At 34.9% G+C, this 25,522-nt stretch overlaps 1 protein-coding gene across 1 annotated transcript; it reads left to right on the forward strand.

Moving 5' to 3' along the window:
• Positions 1-15,972: 15,972 nt before the first annotated feature.
• LOC139851790 (uncharacterized) lies at positions 15,973-24,670 on the forward strand. Its single transcript, XM_071840961.1, has 6 exons — positions 15,973-16,275; positions 16,691-17,531; positions 17,621-17,796; positions 18,717-18,753; positions 18,922-18,986; positions 23,782-24,670. The coding sequence occupies exons 1-6, from the start codon at positions 16,187-16,189 to the stop codon at positions 24,242-24,244; spliced, it is 1,671 nt and encodes a 556-aa protein (XP_071697062.1). The 5' UTR covers positions 15,973-16,186; the 3' UTR covers positions 24,245-24,670.
• Positions 24,671-25,522: the final 852 nt, after the last annotated feature.

Consider the following 25,522-nt stretch of genomic DNA (forward strand, 5'->3'; position numbering starts at 1 on the left):
TTTTAATGGGGAGGAGGGAGGATTCAATTTTTTTTTTACTTATTACTAGTGTATTATTTCATTCCTCTCACACACACTTACTTGCAACTTCTCTTTTCCTCTCATTTTCTCTCTACATTGTAAGTAACATGAACAAATTTTTCTCTTCTTTCCTTGTTTTAAAAACCGTAGCATATACATATATATCATCATCTTTTGCTTGTTTTGATTACTTGTTCTTTGTTGTTGATTACTTACTTGTTGTTTATCTTTGTTAAAGATCAAGTTCTATAACTTGTATCTTCATCTAATCTTGGTTACTTTCATCTTTTGTTGTAAAGAACCAAGAACAAAGAATCTAAACTTTCTAGTTTATCGTTCTACACTTAATGTTTAAAAGATTTAAAGTTCATGAGTTGTAAAAACCATACTTGTATTCATGTTTGTAAACTTAAGGTTTACTTTCTTAAAGATCAAAGCCTTGGCTTGAATCTTTAAAGTATGAACAACCATGAACTTGTTACTTGTAGATTTAACTTATTTCTTCATTTTATGTACTTTAAAGTTGTGATGTTGTTAATTTGGTCAAGTATTACTAGTTAATCTTGATCTCATATTTCTTGAAACTAAAAGTTAACTTTATAAGTTCAAGAACATAGAAGTATAACTTTCTAGTTATAACTTCATATACTTATGAAAGATATAAGTTTCTATAGCTTATGGTCTTCTAATTTTGTTGTAAACAAGGGCTTATGAGCTTACATACACTTTACTAGATGAAAATCTAAGTTTCATAACTTATGGTTTCATTAAAGTAAAGATTCAAGTGTTATAACTTAGGATCTAACTTAATAACTTTAGATCTAGACTTTTGGGTCTAGGATCTTCAAGATCTAACTAAGAACTATGTTCTACAACTTAAGATCTTGATTAGTTAGTTTACTTTCAAGTTTGTAGCTTAATATTACTTTTAGAGTTCATGTATGTGTCGGATCTAAGATCTTGATGTAACTTTGGTTCATCAAACTACTTGCAACACTTAATTGAGTTGTGCTACTTATCTTAGACTTACACTTGTGTTATGATGGTCAAAACTTGGTAAAGATGATGCAAACACATCAACGAGTTGTACACTTGAAGTTATATGCATCAATGATGAGAACCGTGATGAGCATCGAGCACCAAGAACCCACCGGAACACTAAACCTACTGTTTTTCCGGTCTGATCAGAATACCTAGGCTACTGTAAAGTTGATTTTTAGTTATCTCTGTTCGAGTAGATAATTTTTCATTTAAGACTCGTCTTAATCCGAGTTACGGTTTAGGATCTATGGCCCTCCGAACGTCACTATATCCTTTTAACGTTGTGCTGAAAATTCTGACCTACTTGCACTTAAACCGTCGCCACGGTCAGACGAAGACGAGTTTGGTTCTGGAATTTTTACAGCAACTAAAGGACTCATATACGGAGCCATGGCCACTGGTCCCACCTCAATTCAGTTTGTATAGAGGCCGTGGCGACTGATTGAAGTCAGCCTTTGTTTTAAACTCATTTCTAGAATGAAACTTACTTTATACTTTTGTTCGATGATGAATGATGATGATACTTAAGACCTAATTTACATACATTTAAACCTTTGGGAACGATTTACGGACTTAGTAACTTTTGACTTAGGTTGAGGACTTTCCGGACCTACATACTTGCTTACTTTCCCGAATCAACTTTACTACTACTTTACACTGTGAGTTATAGCATCCCTTTTTACTTTAACTATTTTGGGAACTGAGAATACATGCGCATTTTACGTTTTATATACTATGCACGAGTACTTAAACTTTATATATGTGTGGGTTATACAATGGCATAAACTTTCCCCTTAGCTCCGTAACGTTTAGTCATTGGTCTTTGAACCGGTAAACGCGAATCTTAGATATGGATCCATAGGGTTTGACATCCCCACTCGGGCTAGTAGCGCTAGCATTTAACGGGTGTTTAATACTTCGTAAACATACTGTAGTGACCTGAACTTTTCCATGTTTATATATATATTAAATGAAATTGATATTTATATGATTAAGTGTTTCCAACATGTTAAGCAATCAAACTTTTTAAGACTTGATTAATTGAAATAGGTTTCATATAGACAATTGACCACCCAAGTTGACCGGTGATTCACGAACGTTAAAACTTGTGAAAACTATATGATGACATATATATATATATATATATATATATATATATATATATATATATATATATATATATATATATATATATATAGTTAACATGATATTATGATAATTAAATATATCATTAAGTATATTAACAATGAACTACATATGTAAAAACAAGACATATGTAACGGTTATCGTTGTAACGACATTTAATGTATATATATCATATTAAGATATATTAATACATCATGATATCATGATAATGTAATAATTTAACATCTCATTTGATTTAATAAACAATGGGTTAACAACATTTAACAAGATCGTTAACTTAAAGGTTTCAAAACAACACTTACATGTAACGACTAACGATGACTTAACTGCTCAGTTAAAATGTATATACATGTATTGTTTTAATATGTATTCATACACTTTTGAAAGACTTCAAGACACTTATCAAAATACTTCTACTTAACAAAAATGCTTATAGTTACATCCTCGTTCAGTTTCATCAACAATTCTACTCGTATGCACCCGTATTCGTACTCGTACAATCACAGCTTTTAGATGTATGTACTATTGGTATATACACTCCAATGATCAGCTCTTAGCAGCCCATGTGAGTCACCTAACACATGTGGGAACCATCATTTGGCAACTAGCATGAAATATCTCATAAAATTACAAAAATATGAGTAATCATTCATGACTTATTTACATGAAAACAAAATTACATATCCTTTATATCTAATCCATACACCAACGACCAAAAACACCTACAAACACTTTCATTCTTCAATTTTCTTCATCTAATTGATCTCTCTCAAATTCTATCTTCAAGTTCTAAGTATTCTTCATAAATTCTACAAGTTCTAGTTACATAAAATCAAGAATACTTCTAAGTTTGCTAGCTTACTTCCAATCTTGTAAGGTGATCATCCAACCTCAAGAAATCTTTGTTTCTTACAGTAGGTTATCATTCTAATACAAGGTAATAATCATATTCAAACTTTGGTTCAATTTCTATAACTATAACAATCTTATTTCAAGTGATGATCTTACTTGAACTTGTTTTCGTGTCATGATTCTGCTTCAAGAACTTCAAGCCATCCAAGGATTCGTTGAAGCTAGATCCATTTTTCCCTTTTCTAGTAGGTTTATCCAAGGAACTTAAGATAGTAATGATGTTTATAACATCATTCGATTCATACATAAAAAGCTATCATATTGGAAGTGGTAAACTTGTAATCACTAGAACATAGTTTAGTTAATTCTAAACTTGTTCGCAAATAAAGTTAATCCTTCTAACTACACTTTTAAAATCAACTATACACATGATCTATATCTATATTATATACTAACTTAATGATTTAAAACCCGGAAACACGATAAACACCATAAAATCGGATTTACGCCGTCGTAGTTACAACCGGGGGCTGTTTTGGTTTGGATAATTGATTTAAAAGCTATACTTCTGGGAAAATGATTTTTATTATGAACATGAAACCATATCCAAAAATCATGGTTAAACTCAAAGTGAAAGTATGTTTTTCAAAACAGTCATCAAGATGTCGTTTTTTCGACAGAAATGACTACCTCTTTTAAAAACGACTTGTAACTTGTATTTCCGACTATAAACATATACCTTTTCTGTTTAGTTTCATAAAGTCAAGTTCAATACGAAATCGTGGCCGCTTAAATCACTCAAAACGGATTAGAAACGAAGAAATGGCGAGCAAAACAAAATTGGTAAAAACTACTCATTTTAGCTACGTGAAAATTGGTAACAAATCTATTCCAACCATAACTTAATCAACTTGTATTGTATATTATGTAATCTTGAGATACCATAGACACGTATATAATGTTTCGACCTATCATGTCGACATATCTATATATATTTCAGAACAACCATAGACACTCTATATGTGAATGTTGGAGTTAGCTATACAGGGTTGAGGTTGATTCCAAAATATATATAGTTTGAGTTGTGATCAATACTGAGATATGTATACACTGGGTCGTGGATTGATTCAAGATAATATATATCGATTTATTTTCTGTACATCTAACTGTGGACAACTAGTTGTAGGTTACTAACGAGGACAGCTGACTTAATAAACTTAAAACATCAAAATGTATTAAAAGTGTTGTAAATATATTTTGAACATACTTTGATATATATGTACATATTTGTTATAGGTTCGTGAATCGACCAGTGGCCAAGTCTTACTTTCCGATGAAGTAAAAAAACTGTGAAAGTGAGTTATAGTCCCACTTTTAAAATCTAATATTTTTGGGATGAGAATACATGCAGATTTTATAAATGATTTACAAAATAGACACAAGTACGTGAAACTACATTCTATGGTTGAATTATCGAAATCGAATATGCCCCTTTTTATTAAGTCTGGTAATCTAAGAATTAGGAAACAGACACCCTAATTGACGCGAATCCTAAAGATAGATCTATTGGGCCTAACAAACCCCATCCAAAGTACTGGATGCTTTAGTACTTTGAAATTTATATCATATCCGAAGGGTGTCCCGGAATGATGGGAATATTCTTATATATGCATCTTGTTAATGTCGGTTACCAGGTGTTCACCATATGAATGATTTTTATCTCTATGTATGAGATGTATATTGAAATATAAAATCTTGTGGTCTATTGTTAAGATTTGATATATATAGGTTAAACCTATAACTCACCAACATTTTTTTTGACGTTTTAAGCATGTTTATTCTCAGGTGATTATTAAGAGCTTTCGCTGTCGCATACTTAAATAAGGACAAGATTTGGAGTCCATGCTTGTATGATATTGTGTAAAAACTGCATTTAAGAAACTTATTTTGTTGTAACATATTTGTATTGAAAACCATTATGTAATAGTCGTGTGTAAACAGGATATTTTAGATTATCATTATTTGATAATCTACGTAAAGCTTTTTAAACCTTTATTAATGAAATAAAGGTTATGGTTTGTTTTAAAATGAATGCAGTCTTTGAAAAACGTCTCATATAGAGGTCAAAACCTCGCAACGAAATCAATTAATATGGAACGTTTTTAATCAATAAGAACGGGACATTTCAGTTGATATCAGAGCGTTAGTCTTAGAGAACCAGAACTTTGCATTAGTGTGTCTTATCGAGTTTGTTAGGATGCATTAGTGAGTCTGGACTTCGACCGTGTTTACTTAAAAAAAAAAAAGATTGTTTAACAAATTTTGTTGGAAACTATATATTTTTAACATGTGAATATTATGTGATATATTAATCTCTTAACGTGTTTGATATTATGTGATAGTTGTCTACCTCTAGAACAAGTCCCATTGACTCACCTAATAATAATGAAGAGTCAAATGTAAATTGGAATGATTCGTGGACTGATTCACAAGTTCCCGAAGAGGAACCGGAAGAAGAGTCAGAACCGGAAGAAGAATCGGAACCGGGAGAAGAATCAGAACCGGAAGAAGAAATAGAACCAGTGGGGGAAATAATAAAATGGTTAAGTAGAAGAAAATCCTCAACCAACCGACCAAAGTTAATTATGGTCAATGGTGTTTCCGCCAAGGAAGCAAAGTATTGGGAGGATTACCAATTCTCCGATGAATCGGATCCCGACAAGGATTCCGATGATGTTATATAAATTACCACAACACAATTTAATAAGGCAAAAGAGAACAATAAGGGAAAGGGCATAAAAATAGAGAAATTTGATTCCAAACCCGATGAACTTTATATGTATCGTCAACACCTGTATTTCTTAAGTTGTGACAATAACCCGGGAACCTCTAAACCACCAGGTTTTTCTAAACCAATGTGGAAAACGACGGCTCGTATTAGGGGAACATCATATATCCCTAGAAACTTGGCAAAACGAACCAAAACCAAAGAAGAAGAAACGAGCGAGTCGGAATAAGATAGTTGTATTCGTGTGGTGTAATATATGTAATATAGTGTGCTTATGCTTTATGATATATGTAAAAATTGCTTGTATTAATAAGTATTTTTTTATGAATCTAACTCTTGTCTATTTTACAGTATAAAAACACAAAATGGATAGACAACCCAATATTTTAAGAGACCTACCCGGAGACATGATTGATGAAATCTTGTCTAGAGTCGGTCAGAATTCCTCGGCACAACTATTTAAGGCAAGATCAGTTTGTAAGACATTCGAAAAACGTTCCAAGAATGCCTTGATTTATAAAAGGCTTTCGTTCGAAAGATGGGGGATATCACATTGAGAAATCCATAAGTTATGATGTGTTTACTTTGACGCATATATTGCGGGGAACCCAAATGCTATTTTACGCAACGGGTTAAGAAATTATTTTGACTCAATATATCCGAATATAGGACTTCGTGATTTAGAAAAAGCGGCTAACATGCAACATAAAGAAGCATGTTATGCTTACGGGTTAGTAATGTTCGCTTCTCACCAAAGTGAGAACAAGAACATCGGGCTACAACTATTAAACAAAACATTCCCACAAGTGACGGAGTCGGTAATTGGGGTAAGAAATGAGGTTTTTAGGTTATTACGAGACTGTTGGTCATTATGTAACCTTCATCCTTTTGACGACATTACAACACGCTGTCTTATCAACGGCCATAACGGTTATGTTCCACAAGACCAAGGATGGGAAGTAGTCCTAGTAAAACCAGAATGCATGACTTGTTTCTGGACGTATGAATTACGTGTCTTTATTGCCTTTCTTGAACGACTTGTGTACTAGCTAGAATTATCTTCACAACCATCTTGTATCAAATTTATTGTGTGCTATATTTCATGCTATATGTAAAATAAGCGGTATTGTAAGTTTGAAAAATATTGTGTAAAAGTTTGAACGCGAAATATTATTATAATCAGTTTTTCATATAGAATTGTAGTAGTTGAATTGTATATTAGCTACTAAGTATGAACTTAACGGGTATGTACTACCCGAATTTAAACTTATAAAACGCTAATATGAAGAAAAAGCTTTTATAAATGAGTTCATATTATGCTACGAGATACTATTGACTACTCTTAATATTCTGTATGATTAACTTGTTTCATTTGACTATTTTGAAGGAAATGGCACCAACTACTCGACACACCTTGAATATGAGCGAAGAGGAATTTTGTGCCTTTCTGCTTCAAACATAGCCACAGTACAGGCTGCGCTACATACCAATAATAACCTTGGATCTAGCAGTACAGGAAATCGTGTAGGATGCACCTACAAAGAATTCACTACCTGCAAACCTTTGGAATTTGATGGAACCGAAGGACCGATCGGATTGAAATGGTGGACCGAGAAGGTCGAATCGGTGTTTGCCATAAGTAAGTGTACTGAAGAGGACAAAGTGAAGTACGCTACGCATACCTTCACAGGTACTGCGTTAATATGGTGGAATACCTATCTAGAGCAAGTGGGACAAGATGATGCTTACGCACTACCGTGGTCAGCATTCAAGCACTTGATGAACGAGAAGTACCGTCCCAGAACCGAGATCAATAAGCTCAAGACATAACTTAGAGGGTTACGAACCCAAGGATTTGATATTACCACGTACGAAAGACGATTCAAAGAATTGTGCCTATTGTGTCCGAGAGCGTTCGAAGATGAGGAAGAGAAGATCGACGCGTTTGTGAAAGGATTACCGGAAAGAATCCAAGAAGATATAAGTTCACACGAGCCCGCCTCCATACAACAGGCATGTAAAATGGCTCACAAACTAGTGAACCAGATTGAGGAAAGAATTAAAGAACAGGCGGCTGAAGAGGCCAATGTGAAGCAAGTCAAAAGAAAGTGGGAGGAAAATGGTGATAAGAATCACCAATACAACAACAACATCAATTACAACAATAATCGCAACAACTATCCCAACAATCGCAACATCAATCGCAACTACAATAAACGGCCCAACAACAACAACAACAACAACAACAACAACAACAACAACAACAACAACAACAGCAACTACAACAATCATCCCAACAACAATAATAACCGCAACAACAACAACAATCAGAAGCAGCTATGCCAAAGGTGTGAAAAGTATCACTCGGGGTTCTGCACCAAATTTTGCAACAAGTGTAAAAGAAATGGTCATAGCGAGGCGAAGTGTGAGGTCTACGGACCAGGGGTTAATAGAACGAAAGGAATAAATGGTGTCAGAACGAGTAATGGCAGAGCAAGTAGTGTCGGAGCAAGTTATGCCAATGTAGTTTGTTATAGATGTGGAAAACCGGGTCACATTATTAGAAATTGCCCGAACCAGGAGAACACGAATGGACAAGGCCGCGGAAGAGTTTTCAATATTAATGCGGCAGAGGCACAGGAAGACCCGGAGCTTGTTACGGGTACGTTTCTTATTGACAATAAATTTGCTTACGTTTTATTTGATTCGGGTGCGGATAGAAGCTATATGAGTAGAGATTTTTGTGCTAAATTAAGTTGTCCATTGACGCCTTTGGATAGTAAATTTTTACTCGAATTAGCAAACGGTAAATTAATTTCAGCAGATACTATATGTCGGAATCGAGAAATTAAACTGATTAGCGAAACATTTAAGATTGACTTGATACCAGTAGAGTTAGGGAGTTTTGATGTGATAATCGGTATGGACTGGTTGAAAGAAGTGAAAGCAGAGATCTTTTGTTACAAAAATGCAATTCGCATTATACGAGAAAAAGGAAAACCCTTAATGGTGTACGGAGAAAAGGGCAACACGAAGCTACATCTTATTAGTAATTTGAAGGCACAAAAACTAATAAGAAAAGGTTGCTATGCTGTTCTAGCACACGTCGAGAAAGTACAAACTGAAGAAAAGAGCATCAATGATGTTCCCGTCGCAAAAGAATTTCCCGATGTATTTTCGAAAGAATTACCGGGATTACCCCCACATCGATCCGTTGAATTTCAAATAGATCTTGTACCCGGAGCTGCACCAATAGCTCGTGCTCCTTACAGACTCGCACCCAGCGAGATGAAAGAACTACAAAGCCAATTACAAGAACTTTTAGAGCGTGGTTTCATTCGACCAAGCACATCACCATGGGGAGCTCATGTTTTGTTTGTCAAGAAGAAAGATGGTACATTCAGGTTGTGTATCGACTATCGAGAGTTGAACAAACTTACCATCAAGAACCGCTACCCACTACCGAGAATCGACGACTTATTTGATCAACTACAAGGTTCGCCTGTTTATTCAAAGATTGACTTACGTTCCGGGTATCATCAAATGCAGGTAAAAGAAGATGATATTCCAAAGACTGCTTTCAGAACACGTTACGGTCATTACGAGTTTATGGTCATGCCGTTTGGTTTAACTAATGCACCAGCTGTGTTCATGGACCATATGAACCGAGTGTGTGGACCATACCTTGACAAGTTTCACTGTTTTCATTGATGACATACTTATTTACTCAAAGAATGACCAAGAACACGGTGAACATTTGAGAAAGGTGTTAGAAGTATTGAGGAAAGAAAAACTGTACGCTAAGTTTTCAAAGTGTGCATTTTGGTTGGAAGAAGTTCAATTCCTCGGTCACATAGTGAACAAAGAAGGTATCCAGGTGGACCCGGCAAAGATCGAAACCGTTGAAAAGTGGGAAATCCCAAAAACTCCGAAGCATATACGTCAATTTTTAGGATTGGCTAGTTACTACAGAAGATTCATCCAAGATTTCTCCAAAATAGCAAAACCCTTGACTGCATTAACGCATAAAGGGAAGAAATTTGAATGGAAGGATGAACAAGAGAAGGCGTTTTAGTTATTAAAGAAAAAGCTAACTACGGCACCTATATTGTCATTGCCTGAAGGGAATGATGATTTTGTGATTTATTGTGACGCATCAAAGCAAGGTCTCGGTTGTGTATTAATGCAACGTATGAAGGTGATTGCTTATGCGTCTAGACAATTGAAGATTCACGAGCAAAATTATACGACTCACAATTTGGAATTGGGTGCTGTTGTTTTTGCATTAAAGACTTGGAGGCATTATTTATATGGGGTCAAAAGTATTATATATACAGACCACAAAAGTCTCCAACATATATTTAATCAGAAGCAACTGAATATGAGGCAGCGTAGGTGGATTGAATTGTTGAATGATTACGACTTTGAGATTCGTTACCACCCGGGGAAGGCAAATGTGGTAGCCGACGCCTTGAGCAGGAAGGACAGAGAACCCATTCGAGTAAAATCTATGAATATAATGATTCACAATAACCTTACTACTCAAATAAAGGAGGCGCAACAAGGAGTTTTAAAAGAGGAAAATTTAAAGGAGGAAATACCCAAAGGATCGGAGAAGCATCTTAATATTCGGGAAGACGGAACCCGATATAGGGCTGAAAGAATTTGGGTACCAAAATTTGGAGATATGAGAGAAATGGTATTTAGAGAAGCTCATAAAACTAGATACTCAATACATCCTGAAACGGGGAAGATGTACAAGGATCTCAAGAAACATTTTTGGTGGCCAGGTATGAAAGCCGATGTTGCTAAATACGTAGGGGAATGTTTGACGTGTTCTAAGGTCAAAGCGGAGCATCAGAAACCATCAGGTCTACTTCAACAACCCGAAATCCTGGAATGGAAATGGGAAAACATTACCATGGATTTCATCACTAAATTGTCAAGGACTGCAAGTGGTTTTGATACTATTTGGGTAATAGTTGATTGTCTCACCAAATCAGCACACTTCCTGCCAATAAGAGAAGATGACAAGATGGAAAAGTTAGCACGACTGTATTTGAAGGAAGTCGTCTCCAGACATGGAATACCGATCTCTATTATCTCTGATAGGGATGGCAGATTTATTTCAAGATTCTGGCAGACATTACAGCAAGCATTAGGAACTCGTCTAGACATGAGTACTGCCTATCATCCACAAACTGATGCGTAGAGCAAAAGGACGATACACACGCTTGAAGACATGCTACGAGCATGTGTTATTGATTTCGAAAACAGTTGGGATCGACATCTACCGTTAGCAGAATTTTCCTACAACAATAGCTACCATTCCAGCATTGAGATGGCTCTGTTTGAAGCACTTTATGGTAGAAAGTGCAGGTCTCCAATTTGTTGGAGTGAAGTGGGGGATAGACAGATTACGGGTCCGGAGATAATACAAGAAACTACCGAGAAGATCATCCAAATTCAACAACGGTTGAAAACCGCTCAAAGTCGACAAAAGAGCTACGCCGACATTAAAAGAAAAGATATAGAATTTGAAATTGGAGAGATGGTCATGCTTAAGGTTGCACCTTAGAAAGGTGTTGTTCGATTTGGTAAACGAGGGAAATTAAATCCAAGGTATATTGGACCATTCAAGATTATAGATCGTGTCGGACCAGTAGCTTACCGACTTGAGTTACCTCAACAACTCGCGGCTGTACATAACACTTTCCACGTCTCGAATTTAAAGAAATGTTTTGCTAAAGAAGATCTCACTATTCCGTTAGACGAAATCCAAATCAATGAAAAACTTCAATTCATCGAAGAACCCGTCGAAATAATGGATCGTGAGGTTAAAAGACTTAAACAAAACAAGATACCAATTGTTAAGGTTCGATGGAATGCTCGTAGAGGACCCGAGTTCACCTGGGAACGAGAAGATCAGATGAAGAAGATATACCTGCACTTATTTCCAGAAGATACGTCAACACCTCCAACTGCTTAAAATTTCGGGACGAAATTTATTTAACGGGTAGGTACTGTAGTGACCTAAACTTTTCCATGTTTATATATATATTAGATGAAATTGATATTTATATGATTAACTGTTTCCAACATGTTAAGCAATCAAACTTTTTAAGACTTGATTAATTGAAATAGGTTTCATATAGACAATTGACCACCCAAGTTGACCGGTGATTCACGAACGTTAAAACTTGTAAAAACTATATGATGACATATATATGGATATATATATAGTTAACATGATATTATGATAAGTAAACATATCATTAAGTATATTAACAATGAACTACATATGTAAAAACAAGACTACTAACTTAATGATTTTGAAACGAGACATATATGTAACGGTTATCGTTGTAACGACATTTAATGTATATATATCATATTAAGATATATTAATACATCATGATATCATGATAATTTAATAATTTAACATCTCATTTGATTTAATAAACAATGGGTTAACAACATTTAACAAGATCGTTAACTTAAAGGTTTCAAAACAACACTTACATGTAACGACTAACGATGACTTAACGACTCAGTTAAAATGTATATACATGTAGTGTTTTAATATGTATTCATACACTTTTGAAAGACTTCAAGACACTTATCAAAATACTTCTACTTAACAAAAATGCTTACAGTTACATACTCGTTCAGTTTCATCAACAATTCTACTCGTATGCACCCGTATTCGTACTCGTACAATACACAGCTTTTAGATATATGTACTATTGGTATATACACTCCAATGATCAGCTCTTAGTAGCCCATGTGAGTCACCTAACACATGTGGGAACCATCATTTGGCAACTAGCATGAAATATCTCATAAAATTACAAAAATATGAGTAATCATTCATGACTTATTTACATGAAAACAAAATTACATATCCTTTATATCTAATCCATACACCAATGACCAAAACACCTACAAACACTTTAATTCTTCAATTTTATTCATCTAATTGATCTCTCTCAAGTTCTATCTTCAAGTTCTAAGTGTTCTTCATAAATTCTACAAGTTCTAGTTACATAAAATCAAGAATACTTCTAAGTTTGCTAGCTTACTTTCAATCTCGTAAGGTGATCATCCAACCTCAAGAAATATTTGTTTCTTACAGTAGGTTATCATTCTAATACAAGGTAATAATCATATTCAAACTTTGGTTCAATTTCTATAACTATAACAATCTTATTTCAAGTGATGATCTTACTTGAAATTGTTTTCGTGTCATGATTCTGCTTCAAGAACTTCAAGCCATCCAAGGATTCGTTGAAGCTAGATCCATTTTTCTCTTTTCCAGTAGTTTTATCCAAGGAACTTAAGGTAGTAATGATGTTCATAACATCATTCGATTCATACATAAAAAGCTATTATATTGGAAGTGGTAAACTTGTAATCACTAGAACATAGTTTAGTTAATTCTAAACTTGTTCGCAAATAAAGTTAATCCTTCTAACTACACTTTTAAAATCAACTATACACATGATCTATATCTATATGATATGCTAACTTAATGATTTAAAACCCGGAAACACGATAAACACCATAAAATCAGATTTACGCCGTCGTAGTTACAACCGGGGGCTGTTTTGGTTTGGATAATTAAAAACTATGAAAAAATTTGATTTAAAAGCTATACTTCTGGGAAAATGATTTTTCTTATGAACATGAAACCATATCCAAAAATCATGGTTAAACTCAAAGTGAAAGTATGTTTTTCAAAACAGTTATCAAGATGTCGTTTTTTCGACGGAAATGACTACCTCTTTCAAAAACGACTTGTAACTTGTATTTCTGACTGTAAACCTATACCTTTTCTGTTTAGTTTCATAAAGTCAAGTTCAATACGAAACCGTGGCCGCTTAAATCACTCAAAACGGATTAGAAACGAAGAAATGGCGAGCAAAACAAAATTGGTAAAAACTACTCATTTTAGCTACGTGAAAATTGGTAACAAATCTATTCCAACCATAACTTAATCAACTTGTATTGTATATTATGTAATCTTGAGATACCATAGACACGTATACAATGTTTCGACCTATCATGTCGACACATCTATATATATTTCGGAACAACCATAGACACTCTATATGTGAATGTTGGAGTTAGCTATACAGGGTTGAGGTTGATTCCAAAATATATATAGTTTGAGTTGTGATCAATACTGAGATATGTATACACTGGGTCGTGGATTGATTCAAGATAATATATATCGATTTATTTTCTGTACATCTAACTGTGGACAACTAGTTGTAGGTTACTAACGAGGACAGCTGACTTAATAAATTTAAAACATCAAAATGTATTAAAAGTGTTGTAAATATATTTTGAACATACTTTGATATATATGTACATATTTGTTATAGGTTCGTGAATCGACCAGTGGCCAAGTCTTACTTCCCGACGAAGTAAAAAACTGTGAAAGTGAGTTATAGTCCCACTTTTAAAATCTAATATTTTTGAGATGAGAATACATGCAGGTTTTATAAATGATTTACAAAATAGACACAAGTACGTGAAACTACATTCTATGGTTGAATTATCAAAATCGAATATGCCCCTTTTTATTAAGTCTGGTAATCTAAGAATTAGGGAACAGACACCCTAATTGACGCGAATCCTAAAGATAGATCTATTGGGCCTAACAAACCCCATCTAAAGTACCGGATGCTTTAGTACTTCGAAATTTATATCATATCCGAAGGGTGTTCCGGAATGATGGGGATATTCTTATATATGCATCTTGTTAATGTCGGTTACCAGGTGTTCACCATATGAATGATTTTTATCTCTATGTATGAGATGTATATTGAAATATAAAATCTTGTGGTCTATTGTTACGATTTGATATATATAGGTTAAACCTATAACTCACCAACATTTTTTGTTGACGTTTTAAGCATGTTTATTCTCAGGTGATTATTAAGAGCTTTCGCTGTCGCATACTTAAATAAGGACAAGATTTGGAGTCCATGCTTGTATGATATTGTGTAAAAACTGCATTTAAGAAACTTATTTGTTGTAACATATTTGTATTGTAAACCATTATGTAATAGTCGTGTGTAAACAGGATATTTTAGATTATCATTATTTGATAATCTACGTAAAGCTTTTTAAACATTTATTAATGAAATAAAGGTTATGGTTTGTTTTAAAATGAATGTAGTCTTTGAAAAACGTCTCATATAGAGGTCAAAACCTCGCAACAAAATCAATTAATATGGAACGTTTTTAATCAATAAGAACGGGACATTTCACATACGCACTCGCCAAGTGTACTTTTAGGAGGTGATAAACGTTAAGTTAGTTACCAAGTGCCCACGGTTATACATATACTTTTCATACTGTTTTGAAACGCTGTTGAAGCACTGAAATCTCGTGGCCTACCTTACATTACTGTTATACTTAAACTATAGCTCACCAACCTTTGTATTGACGTTTTTAAGCATGTTTTTCTCAGGTGCTTAAGGTTTGCTTGCTTCCGCTGTACTAGTCATGCTTTGTAGACACCCGCTGCGCTTGTTAGAGTTGTCACCGCATGAAACGTTTATTTGCATTCAAACTATGTTACCTTTTGAAACAATGATTTGTAACGACCATTGGGTCACGTACCATTACTAATTGCTTCTGTTCATTGAAGCATACTTTTGTTGTAAAATATTTGATGTTGGTTAAGACATCACCTTTATTCATGAATGCAAACTTCTTTTGAAACCGCATATAGTATTTGACCTTGTAATGATCCCGTTGTTGATGATTCATACACGATGGTTTTGTACGGGGCATCACAATGTTGACCGAGATATTAGTTTGGGCTAGGAAAAGGTAATTATGTTGATGTTAAAGCTATGATTGGAATGGTGTAGATCTGATTGAGTGAGCCAATTACACAGACTTACTTATCTCTAGACTCTCGGAGTTCTCGTTGAGTAGTGAGAAGTATGTCACTTGGTTGTATAATTGAAAGGTAACTATAACTCGGAGGTTATCCTTGATAAAGCAGTAGGTTTATTAGTGAGTTGAGTTCTAATCCTAACCCTCGTTATTAATTTGGTTAACTGAATAACAACATGAGGTGTTGATTGAACATTGATCACAACCAAAGTACGCAAACGTCTCTTTCTTTTTCTCTCTGAATCCCTCCCTCCCTAGAGAAACAGAGAGAATATTACTAATAGCTCATCATCATCTATTTGTTTTTTTGTTACATTTATCATCATCATCGTTCATTTATTATATTTACATCTAATCCATACATAATACTTAACCATTTAATCATTTTTATTTGATATAATCGAATAATAATAATAATTAGCAATGGCGAAGAAGAAAGCTACGATGACTCTCAAAGACTTTCATGGTGGTTCAATTCCTTCCGATGTTGCTCTACCTTCTGCTCCTGGCGTGTGAGTTTCTCTAATATCTTTTTTTCATTTCATATTTACAATTTTTTGATTTAGTTTCCTCGATTTATCGAAATCGAAATCGAAATCGAAATCGAATCTTTTCGTTTCTGTTTACTGATTCCGTGCACGTTCTTTAGATCTGATGTTTTTGTACATAAATTTGTTGATTCGATTGAGTTATCATGATATCCGATGCCGATGGTTAAAAACTCGAAACCCTAGGCTAAACTTACCATGTGTTTACCTGTATACAGTAATTTCAAAATTGATTTGTGTGTTCTTTATAAACGACGATTCATATCATTATTTAAATCTATACAGTAAATAAACTACTAGCTGGAAGATAGATTGATTATTGTTTGATTAGTCTGGTGTTTAGATATATTTTTTCTGATAATTATATAATTTTTTATAGAACTGTGAGGCCTTTGAATCATGCTGGATTTGATCGAAATACCCAGTGGTCGAATTCTATGGGAAGGCAAGATCACAGGCTGCGTCCAGGTTCAGCTGGTGCGGTAAGAACTTATGATGATAAGACACCATTTCTCACTCATAATGTGCATATTGGGCGTAATTTTGATGAAGATGAAAGGAAGCCATTGGATGGGGGTTCTGCTCCTCGTAGAACTGTTAGCGATGATAATATTCGAGGCGGTGTGCCGATTCGTCAAGAGCCAAAAACAGATTATCCGTTGGCGGGGAATGTGCTTAACAGACCTGCTACAACTCCGGTTTCTCATGATGGTGGTGTTGGTGGTTCTTATGCAGCCAGGTTTAATGAAAGGCCTAATGTTAATAGCAGTAGGTCGTATGGTAAAACTGAAAGTATGGTTGGCGGTCCATCTCAAAACGCGTGGGGCCCTAGGAAAGTGTCTGTTGGTGTTTCAGAGCCTGTTGCAGCTTCATGGTCTATGCCTGATGCTGCAACTAAGTTAGCCCATGCTAGTGCGCTTGAGAAGGTGACTTCAGGCCGTTGGCTTTCAAATCAACATAACCAGATTGATGTAGAGGTTATCAGACATACTGAGCCCGAAGCTAATTTACAAACAAAAGGAAACACGTACATGACATCTTCGTATGGTTCGACAGATGGTTCCTTATCTCAACTTTCTGTCAAGAATTTGGCCATTAATGATGGGGTTCAAGCTCCATCACATTCTGCAGCTTCAGAGTTGACCGAGCGGCCCAAGTTGAAGTTACATCCAAGATCTAAACCAGTTGAGAATTTAGAACCCATGGTAGCTTATAAACAGGTATTTGTTTAAGTAGATTGTATATGTTTTCTTAACATGTGATTTCATGTGTTTGATTTAATATGATGGTAATCATCTTCTGTTTTTAGACTATTCCACAGTCAGGGGAGCCAATTATGGTGGATAGTGGAAATGCAAATTTGATGGTGCATGGTTTAGTAGCTGGACCAGAGGACACTCATCAGACACTTGAGCGACCCAGAATGAACTTAAAGCCCCGGTCACAGCCTGTTGAACTGATGGAAAAGAACACTGAAAGAGAAAGGTTAGTAAACTCTGTCGAAGCTTTTACTTTATTTTCTTGTCTGAGAGAATGTATATTCTCACATATCGACTTTCCCTATACCGGAATGATTTAACCATTTTTTGGAAAATGATTCTGAATATTCTTTGTTTAAGAATCTTTATATACTAATGCAGCATCTAGTATGCTGTTACCAATAATTCATTTATGTTCAAGTTTTTGGCAATGTCGTTGTTTCTCGACAATGTTCAACTTCTACTTGTAGCTTTTTCTTTTTTTTCTCTTCCTACATTAGTAGTTTCTAAAGAAACATCTTTAAACAACTTGGTTTATTATTCCATCATTAGTACTGCTTTTTGTTAGATAAAATTCTGTTATTTCTTCAGTTTTATCAATTATCAACTTCAACCTTCTATCACATGCAATTATTAACTTTACATGCAACATAAGCTGACTATGACAGGATATTAGGGACTGCTAATGTGGAGATATATGTCAAGTAATGAAAAGCAATGACCAAAATCTGTGTGGGCTGTTGTTTTTAGGCTTGCTTTTCAAGATCCACGAGCCTTTCGTTTGTTATTTATTTTAATCTTATTAGTATTGAGGAATCGAGGAATATCTCACATTTGAGGCACTTAAACTTAGGGTTACAGTGTTTTAAAAGGGCTCATGTGTGTTCATATGTTATTGTTGACCCTAATTATATTATAGACCAATCATGGGCCTATTCTGAGTCTTTCTTTACATTTGTAACTTATGAAAATGAGTGGATGCGTAAAGGACCAACCATGGTACGTGTGCTCGGGCAAACGGAAAAATATTTAAATTTTTTTTTTATAAAATGTTTTTAGTTGCAATTCTACCATACTTGTTAATCATTATATATGCTCCCCATCATCTTTCATAAGTAATAAGACTAACGGTTATGTGCTCTACAGGAATGTCTTGTTCGGTGGTGCCCGTCCTCGAGAATTGGTAAGGACTGTCTTGTCCACTAATCACTTTTTGAAATGGAAGAGTGGTTATTGACTTCTATTCTATAAGATAATACTTTGGTTGACTAGTACATTCATTTAGATTATGATACATGACCCATTATTGACTGATTTGCATTGGTTATATACTATTGGTCATGCTTGTCAGGTTTTGAAAGAACGCGGAGTCGATGATATTGCTGTTAATCATGACCTGATCCAGTCTCCTAATAGGTATTTTTTACTTTAACTGCTTTACTTAAAATCTATTTTACCACTCTTAATAATTACTGTATATTTGTAGTCTAGATTTTTGGAATAAGTATCTCCCTCCACCTCCTTTTTTTTTTTTAAAAAAAAACTTCGATATTCCGTTAAACTGCTTCCCGTTGTCATCATCAAAAGGGTTGACATTGACGGGGTGGAAAAATGGGTAAGTTGTGTAACGGTTGAAATATGAAACTTATTGGCTTGGATCAACATTGGTCTGATTGGTTTGACTTGTTGGGATACTCTTTGTCCAAAAAAAATCTAATTAGTTGTTATCAAGGTTGTAAAAATCGTGAGACAGTGATTAGTCGGTTTGGACCTTTAGTGAGGTGTGACCAACATTGACTATATTAAATATAAATATATAAACATAAATATTTAAAATACAAATTAAATATTTCAATTATAATAATAATTGTTTAATGTTTAATTATTCAAATACCTTCGACATAGATATTTGTACCCCACCTAATTAAATTGATAACCTAATTAAACATATTATCTTCTAAGGGTGTGTTTGGCGCGTAGCTTATTGAAGCTTATGAGAGCTTGAGCTTATGATTTTAATAAGCTTCAAGTCATAAGCTTTGTTTGGTAAACAAAAAAAAGTAGAGCTTATGAAAATCATAAGCTCTGAAAAAATAAGCTACTTGTGGTAGCTTATGAAAAAAAGTAGAGCTTATGAACTAAAAAATAAGCTCCACCTAGTTTACCAAACATTTATAAAAAATAATAAGCTCCAGCTACCAGCTTCAAAAATAAGCTCCAGCTCCAGCTCCTACTCATAAGCTCCAGCTACAACTATAAGCTACAGCTCCAGCTACTTTCGTCCAAACACACCCTAAAAAGAAAAAAGGAAGGGTTTTGGACCCCACCTAACCCTTTCCGCCTCCAGTCCCATACTTTATATTCCCCTTTCCTCACAAATTACCTTTTCAAAACCGCTTTCACTACCAAGCCACAGCTTTCAGTTCGTCAACCAAAACCATCTCGTTCACAATATATATCATCTCAGAGTCAGCGTGAAAAATTCCCTTCCAAAAGTGTTGCCAGCATCAATCTTGGAACTAATCTGCTGTTGTTGCTATGGAAGGTGGTAAGCCGGTGAATGTGACCAACGCTGAGGGACCTAACACTTTGACCTGACTTTTGACCGTTAACCGACTTTTTAAAAGTTTCTATGCGAATCAGGGCAGTATAGTCACCGGGGCCTACTAGTCGGCTGTCTCAATCAACTTTTGAAATAGTCGTCATAATCTTTTCAAATGTGATTTTAAAATTTTTATCATTTCAATATAAACATAACTTCCTGGGTAAAAGGTGGTTTTCGAGGTTTTTCAGTGTTTTATGCATGAAAATTGCAGTATAGTGACTATTCCTCTACACCTATCTACAAAAGTCGCCACTTATTTTTGTGTGTTTTCTTTATGTTTACGTTGTACTAAAAAATAGTCCCTTCGCCAATCAAAATGACCCTGTATTATTTATTCACTAATTTCAATAAGTTCAGAAGTACCATTATCTAAACTTACTGAATTTAGTGAATAAGAAAAAAATAAGGGTCAATTTTAAGTGGCGTAGGGCGCGCCAGATTTTTCCAAATCATCGTCAAAGCCACTTGTCTCACTAGTTGTTGCTATTGGGAATCATCATTGTATGCTCCACTTCTGAAGCAAACGAAGGATTCAGATCAGCACCCACATCCCTATCACAGGATTTCATCTTAGATCTCTTTTCATAATTCTTTTTCTTTTTTGATTTCACTTGGTTATAACTGAAGACGGATTCCTTTCCATTATTACTTCTTCTGTAGTTTTGTAAATTCGTCTGGAACACATCACAAGAAGCTCGACATTCCTTACCGATACAATGAATATCGGGACTTTCCTGTTCACCTCCTTTTTTTTTTTCTTTTTTTACTAAAATAACGATAAATTAAAACAAAGTCTTTTCATCGAAAGATGAAAAAATCCGAACAAAGATACAATCTATCCGAAGCAGTAAACGAACCTCAACTCGAAACATATAGAGCAAGCTAACTAAACTCGAGCCTTGTTCAAACCGGGCTACAAAGACTAGCCCTCAACAAAAGTAAAACTACCACTAACAAACCACCACATACAAACTACAAAAGCTAAACATAACAGAACATCACAAAGCTAACAAAAGAAGTGCTACACAGCCTAAAACAAAACGAACAAATTAACAAACACTGATCTACCTTTATCTTTTCGACACATAATAATTGGCTTAGAAACCACACCGTCAACCTTCATAGGATTAAATTTCTTACCCAGTCGATTCCCAATCGCATACGAAGATACCTTAGACGACGAGCTACCGATAACAAATCCTGGGACAGATGGAGGGATCAATCGTTTCTTCTCTAGGCTCTCAAAAAAAAAAAAACAACTTCACGATCCGTTTCTTCAACAGGAACACCAAAATCGTCTTTACCCGTAGCTTTCCTCAAATTCACTTTGTATGGCTTTGAAACTTCAACCGAAACAGGATCTGCAGGTTCTGATCCAATCGTTGACGTATTAACAGCTTCATTAATTATCACAATAGACAAAGGGATTTTCATTGATGAAACCGTTATTCCATCTAACACCACATTGTCGGGCAGGGATCCGAACTGCAAACCGGTATCAGCATCCACAAAATTTGGGATCACAACCGAAGCATCCTTAGCCTTAAACACAGCATTCACTTCCAAAGTTTTATATACCGATAGCTCAATTCCACTATCAACCTGAGATCCAAAACACAAAGGCGAAGGCACACTAGGAACCTCTTCAAACTGCTTATCAACGGCAGTAACATCAATCAGACAACTAAAAACGGTTGGTAGATTCCATTAAACGTTTATCGAACGCGTCGAAAAGAACACGTTTAACAGCTCAAACACAACAAGGTATACCTTGTTGTGTTTCTTTTTGTAAAGCTTCTTCTAACTTTGCAATAAGAGACGAGTATACATCGGAAGTTGCATTCAATTCCATTCACTCTTCTAGTACTTGAGTGGAAATCTTTTGAAGCTCTTCCCGCTCCATCAATATTCAAATTTGAATTTGAACACCCATCCACATCATGGTCAATCACAGCGTTTGACCTTCCATCTTTTTGAGCAGGAATGTGGATATGTGTGTCCTGTTCCATATCCGGTGAGTAAGGAAGGCCTTCATTGATCCCATTGTCATACAACGTGGCAATGTTATCCTCCGATAAACCACCAACCAATTAGCTGTCCATTCTGTTTTTGTCAATTACTGAGTACCTCCTCAACCCATTTTCATATGTTTTTATTTCCAACAACCTTAGCCCTGCAATAGCCCCGAATATACCTGGGGTCATGTATAGTTATTGTACTTGTACTCGTGTCAAAGTTTACTCTGTAGTAAATACTTTCTTATACTACATTTAATCACTTAATTTATTTATTTACTACTCTTAAATATTTACTCTTTTAATTGCTAATGTTATTGTTCAGACAAATTTAGTCGAAGGGCCTGTTTACTTTTAGCTTAATAGGGATTAATTGACTGAAGAGATTATTCGGTCACCACATTTGTTGTTTACTTGAACCTTATTGATTAACCCTAACTTACTAGAGGGGGGATTATGGCTCACCCCAAAAACCTATGTTGTCCACATACAACTATCCCATTTCCATACTTACCCTTTATCATCTCTGTTTCTTTTTTTCTTCATTTTATTTCTGAAAAACAACAATCAATCCTTTGTAACATGTTTCTCTTTCTTTTCTCTCCGTCCACATACACAAATTCTTTAATTTTGAAACGCTCATAAAAAAATCCTAGTTTTACAATTTATTATGTTATGGTATTATCTATGAATCTATCTATTGTTTACAATTCCAATTCAACCAATTCATTTCGATTTGATGTTAGGAACTATTGATTACGATTAACAGATGAAATAGTTATATGCTAATTAATTCGAGTGGTTGACTTTATGTTCTTCGTTATGTCAAATAGGTATCATCTACTGTATTCAATTTCAGTTCAATAAATTCATTTTGGCTTTCTCCATTATTAGTGATTACGCATGTGATTAATTGATTACTTTTGTTTGTTGTTTGTTTAAGTGGTGAGATTTTGTGGCAGGCTAGTGGGTTTTTTTGAATTTAGTTGTATTTTGTTGATTTCGTGTTACTCATGGATTTAGGAACAGCAACGGTAATAGTAAATAGTAATAGTGGTGGGAAGTTAAAAGAGAAGTTGGAGTGAAATTGTGGGTGTTAAAATGGGAACAGATATGGTGATGGTCGCATAAATTCTGAACTTTGCTTGTGTTGTAGAGATGGTGGATTTAGAACAAATCTTGAACTTTTTGGAGAGAAATTGACAGATAAGGGATGAAAATGTCATTTGCTTCATTCAGATACTTCGTTATGTCAAAAAAGTAAACATCAACATATTAGTGTGTTATTTTATTGATATAGTTATCTATATCCATATATCCATCTATATGGATAACATGACTTATTAGAAAAAAAAAAAGTAAACAAGCCTGAAGTCTAAGTTAACATCTGATTAGTCACCTTGGTCTGAAAAGAGAAAACATTATACAACAACAATGATACCCAATCCCGCGCTTGCGGGGTAAGGGGGAGGTGAAATGTAACATTATCCGTTTAGTATATTATGCTAGTAGTGTGTACTGCATGAACAATAGTTTCATGTGTTTGGATATTTCTGTTGTAATAACAAGTTCTTTGGTCATTTGTTTGCAGGATGAAAAAGGAAATTATGAGGGTCGATAATCAGCCCATTCATCCAAACATTACCTCTCGTCAAAACGTGAAACCTGAACCCCTTGATCATCACAGAATTGGAAAGAACATTGATAGACGAGATGTAGACAAATCAGATACTACTCAAAGAAGAAGCAACAACTGGAGGACCGAAAATCGCAAAAGCAGCCGGGACCTTGAGCAACAGCAGCAGCCACAAGAGAGACCACCTTCACCTGAAACCTGGCGAAAACCCGAGGAACCTGTTCCATCAGGTGGACCCCGTTATGGAAAAGCTGCTTCTGCAGTTGAATTAGCCCAAGCTTTCTCCAAGTCTGTCTCTGATCCAAAGTTAGCCGCTGATCGATTCTCTAGCCAGAGAGGGCTTCCTGGACAGGCACAGATTCCATTTTCTAGGTTGACTAGTCAACCACCTACTAGATCTAAAATCAATGGACACTGATTGTCATACAACGTATCGATTCTTTAACCTATCGATGAAGCTCAAGACTCGACTCCAACATAAATTCTGCTAGTTCACTGGCTCAACAGAGTTTCAGTTATGTTCATTCCATTGGTTCCATAGGTTTGCAGGATAATGATGTGTGGGGATGTTTGTGTTGCATATGATAGACCTGATCCACCATGAAAGTTAGAAAAGCTGAATGGGTGAAAACAATAGTGTTCTCAAGTAGTGCGTTTTTAGCTGGAATATTGTTTTTTACTTGACGGTAAAAGCTTATTTGATGCACATCATTTGTTTTGAGATGTGGTGGTATTCATCCATGATGTTATCTTTGGTTTTATTTAGATTCACAAAAGACCGTTTATTTAGTTGACTCGGACCTTGTTTTTACTCTAATGGATGGCAGTTAAAATGGTTGCTCTTTGATATGTTTGCATAACTTATCAATTTTGCTTATTCTTGTCGTTACAAATGACTTGTGAGCACGGATTTGTTGACTCATATCAACATTGATCAAGTCTTTCTACATAGATGTATAATTGTGTACATCTCACACACCTTCTCTGTATGCAAATCTCTGTATGCAAATGTGAATATTGTGGTTAATTGATTGTAACTAATCTCTAAGCAATCAACAATAATGGTTTCATGATTTTCACTTTTCATATCAAAGGGTAGCTGTTCATGATCTTATATCGTTTTGAACAATGTTTGAACTTTTGTAAGTTTTTTTATTAATGGTCAACACATATTTGTATATACATCAGAATGTTGGGAACCTTAAGAGTATATTGGTTTTTCCTTATTCTCTATGGTACAGTTTTTGTTCACCTCCTTAGATTTGGCCAAACAATACTTTAGTTGCATAATGTTAAAATGAAAATAAGCAATAACGAGAGAATACATCAAATATATAGTATATCAGAACCATCAATATTATATCGGAACACACGAACCATAAATAAGCAACTGTGAGAGAATTAGTACATCTTGTATCGAAGTCAAAATACAAATGCAGTTGGCACAGGTGACACCATAATCCATGAATCTCGCAGCCTGAAAATATTGAAACATAGTAAAGCCCCATGATTAGTCGATCATAGGTATACGCCTCAAGTATCTACGCAAAACTATCGGCACAAAGATTAAGATTTGTTTTTTTTAACAGTGTCGATTCTAGCTTTATAGCTACGGTGTTCTGTGACACTTCTAAAAATTTATTGGGAGATTTTTTACAAATTACCAGAAAAATTAAATATATTTAGGATTTATGAG

The sequence above is a fragment of the Rutidosis leptorrhynchoides genome, chromosome 6, assembly GCF_046630445.1.
Source record: "Rutidosis leptorrhynchoides isolate AG116_Rl617_1_P2 chromosome 6, CSIRO_AGI_Rlap_v1, whole genome shotgun sequence".
NCBI lineage: Eukaryota > Viridiplantae > Streptophyta > Magnoliopsida > Asterales > Asteraceae > Rutidosis > Rutidosis leptorrhynchoides.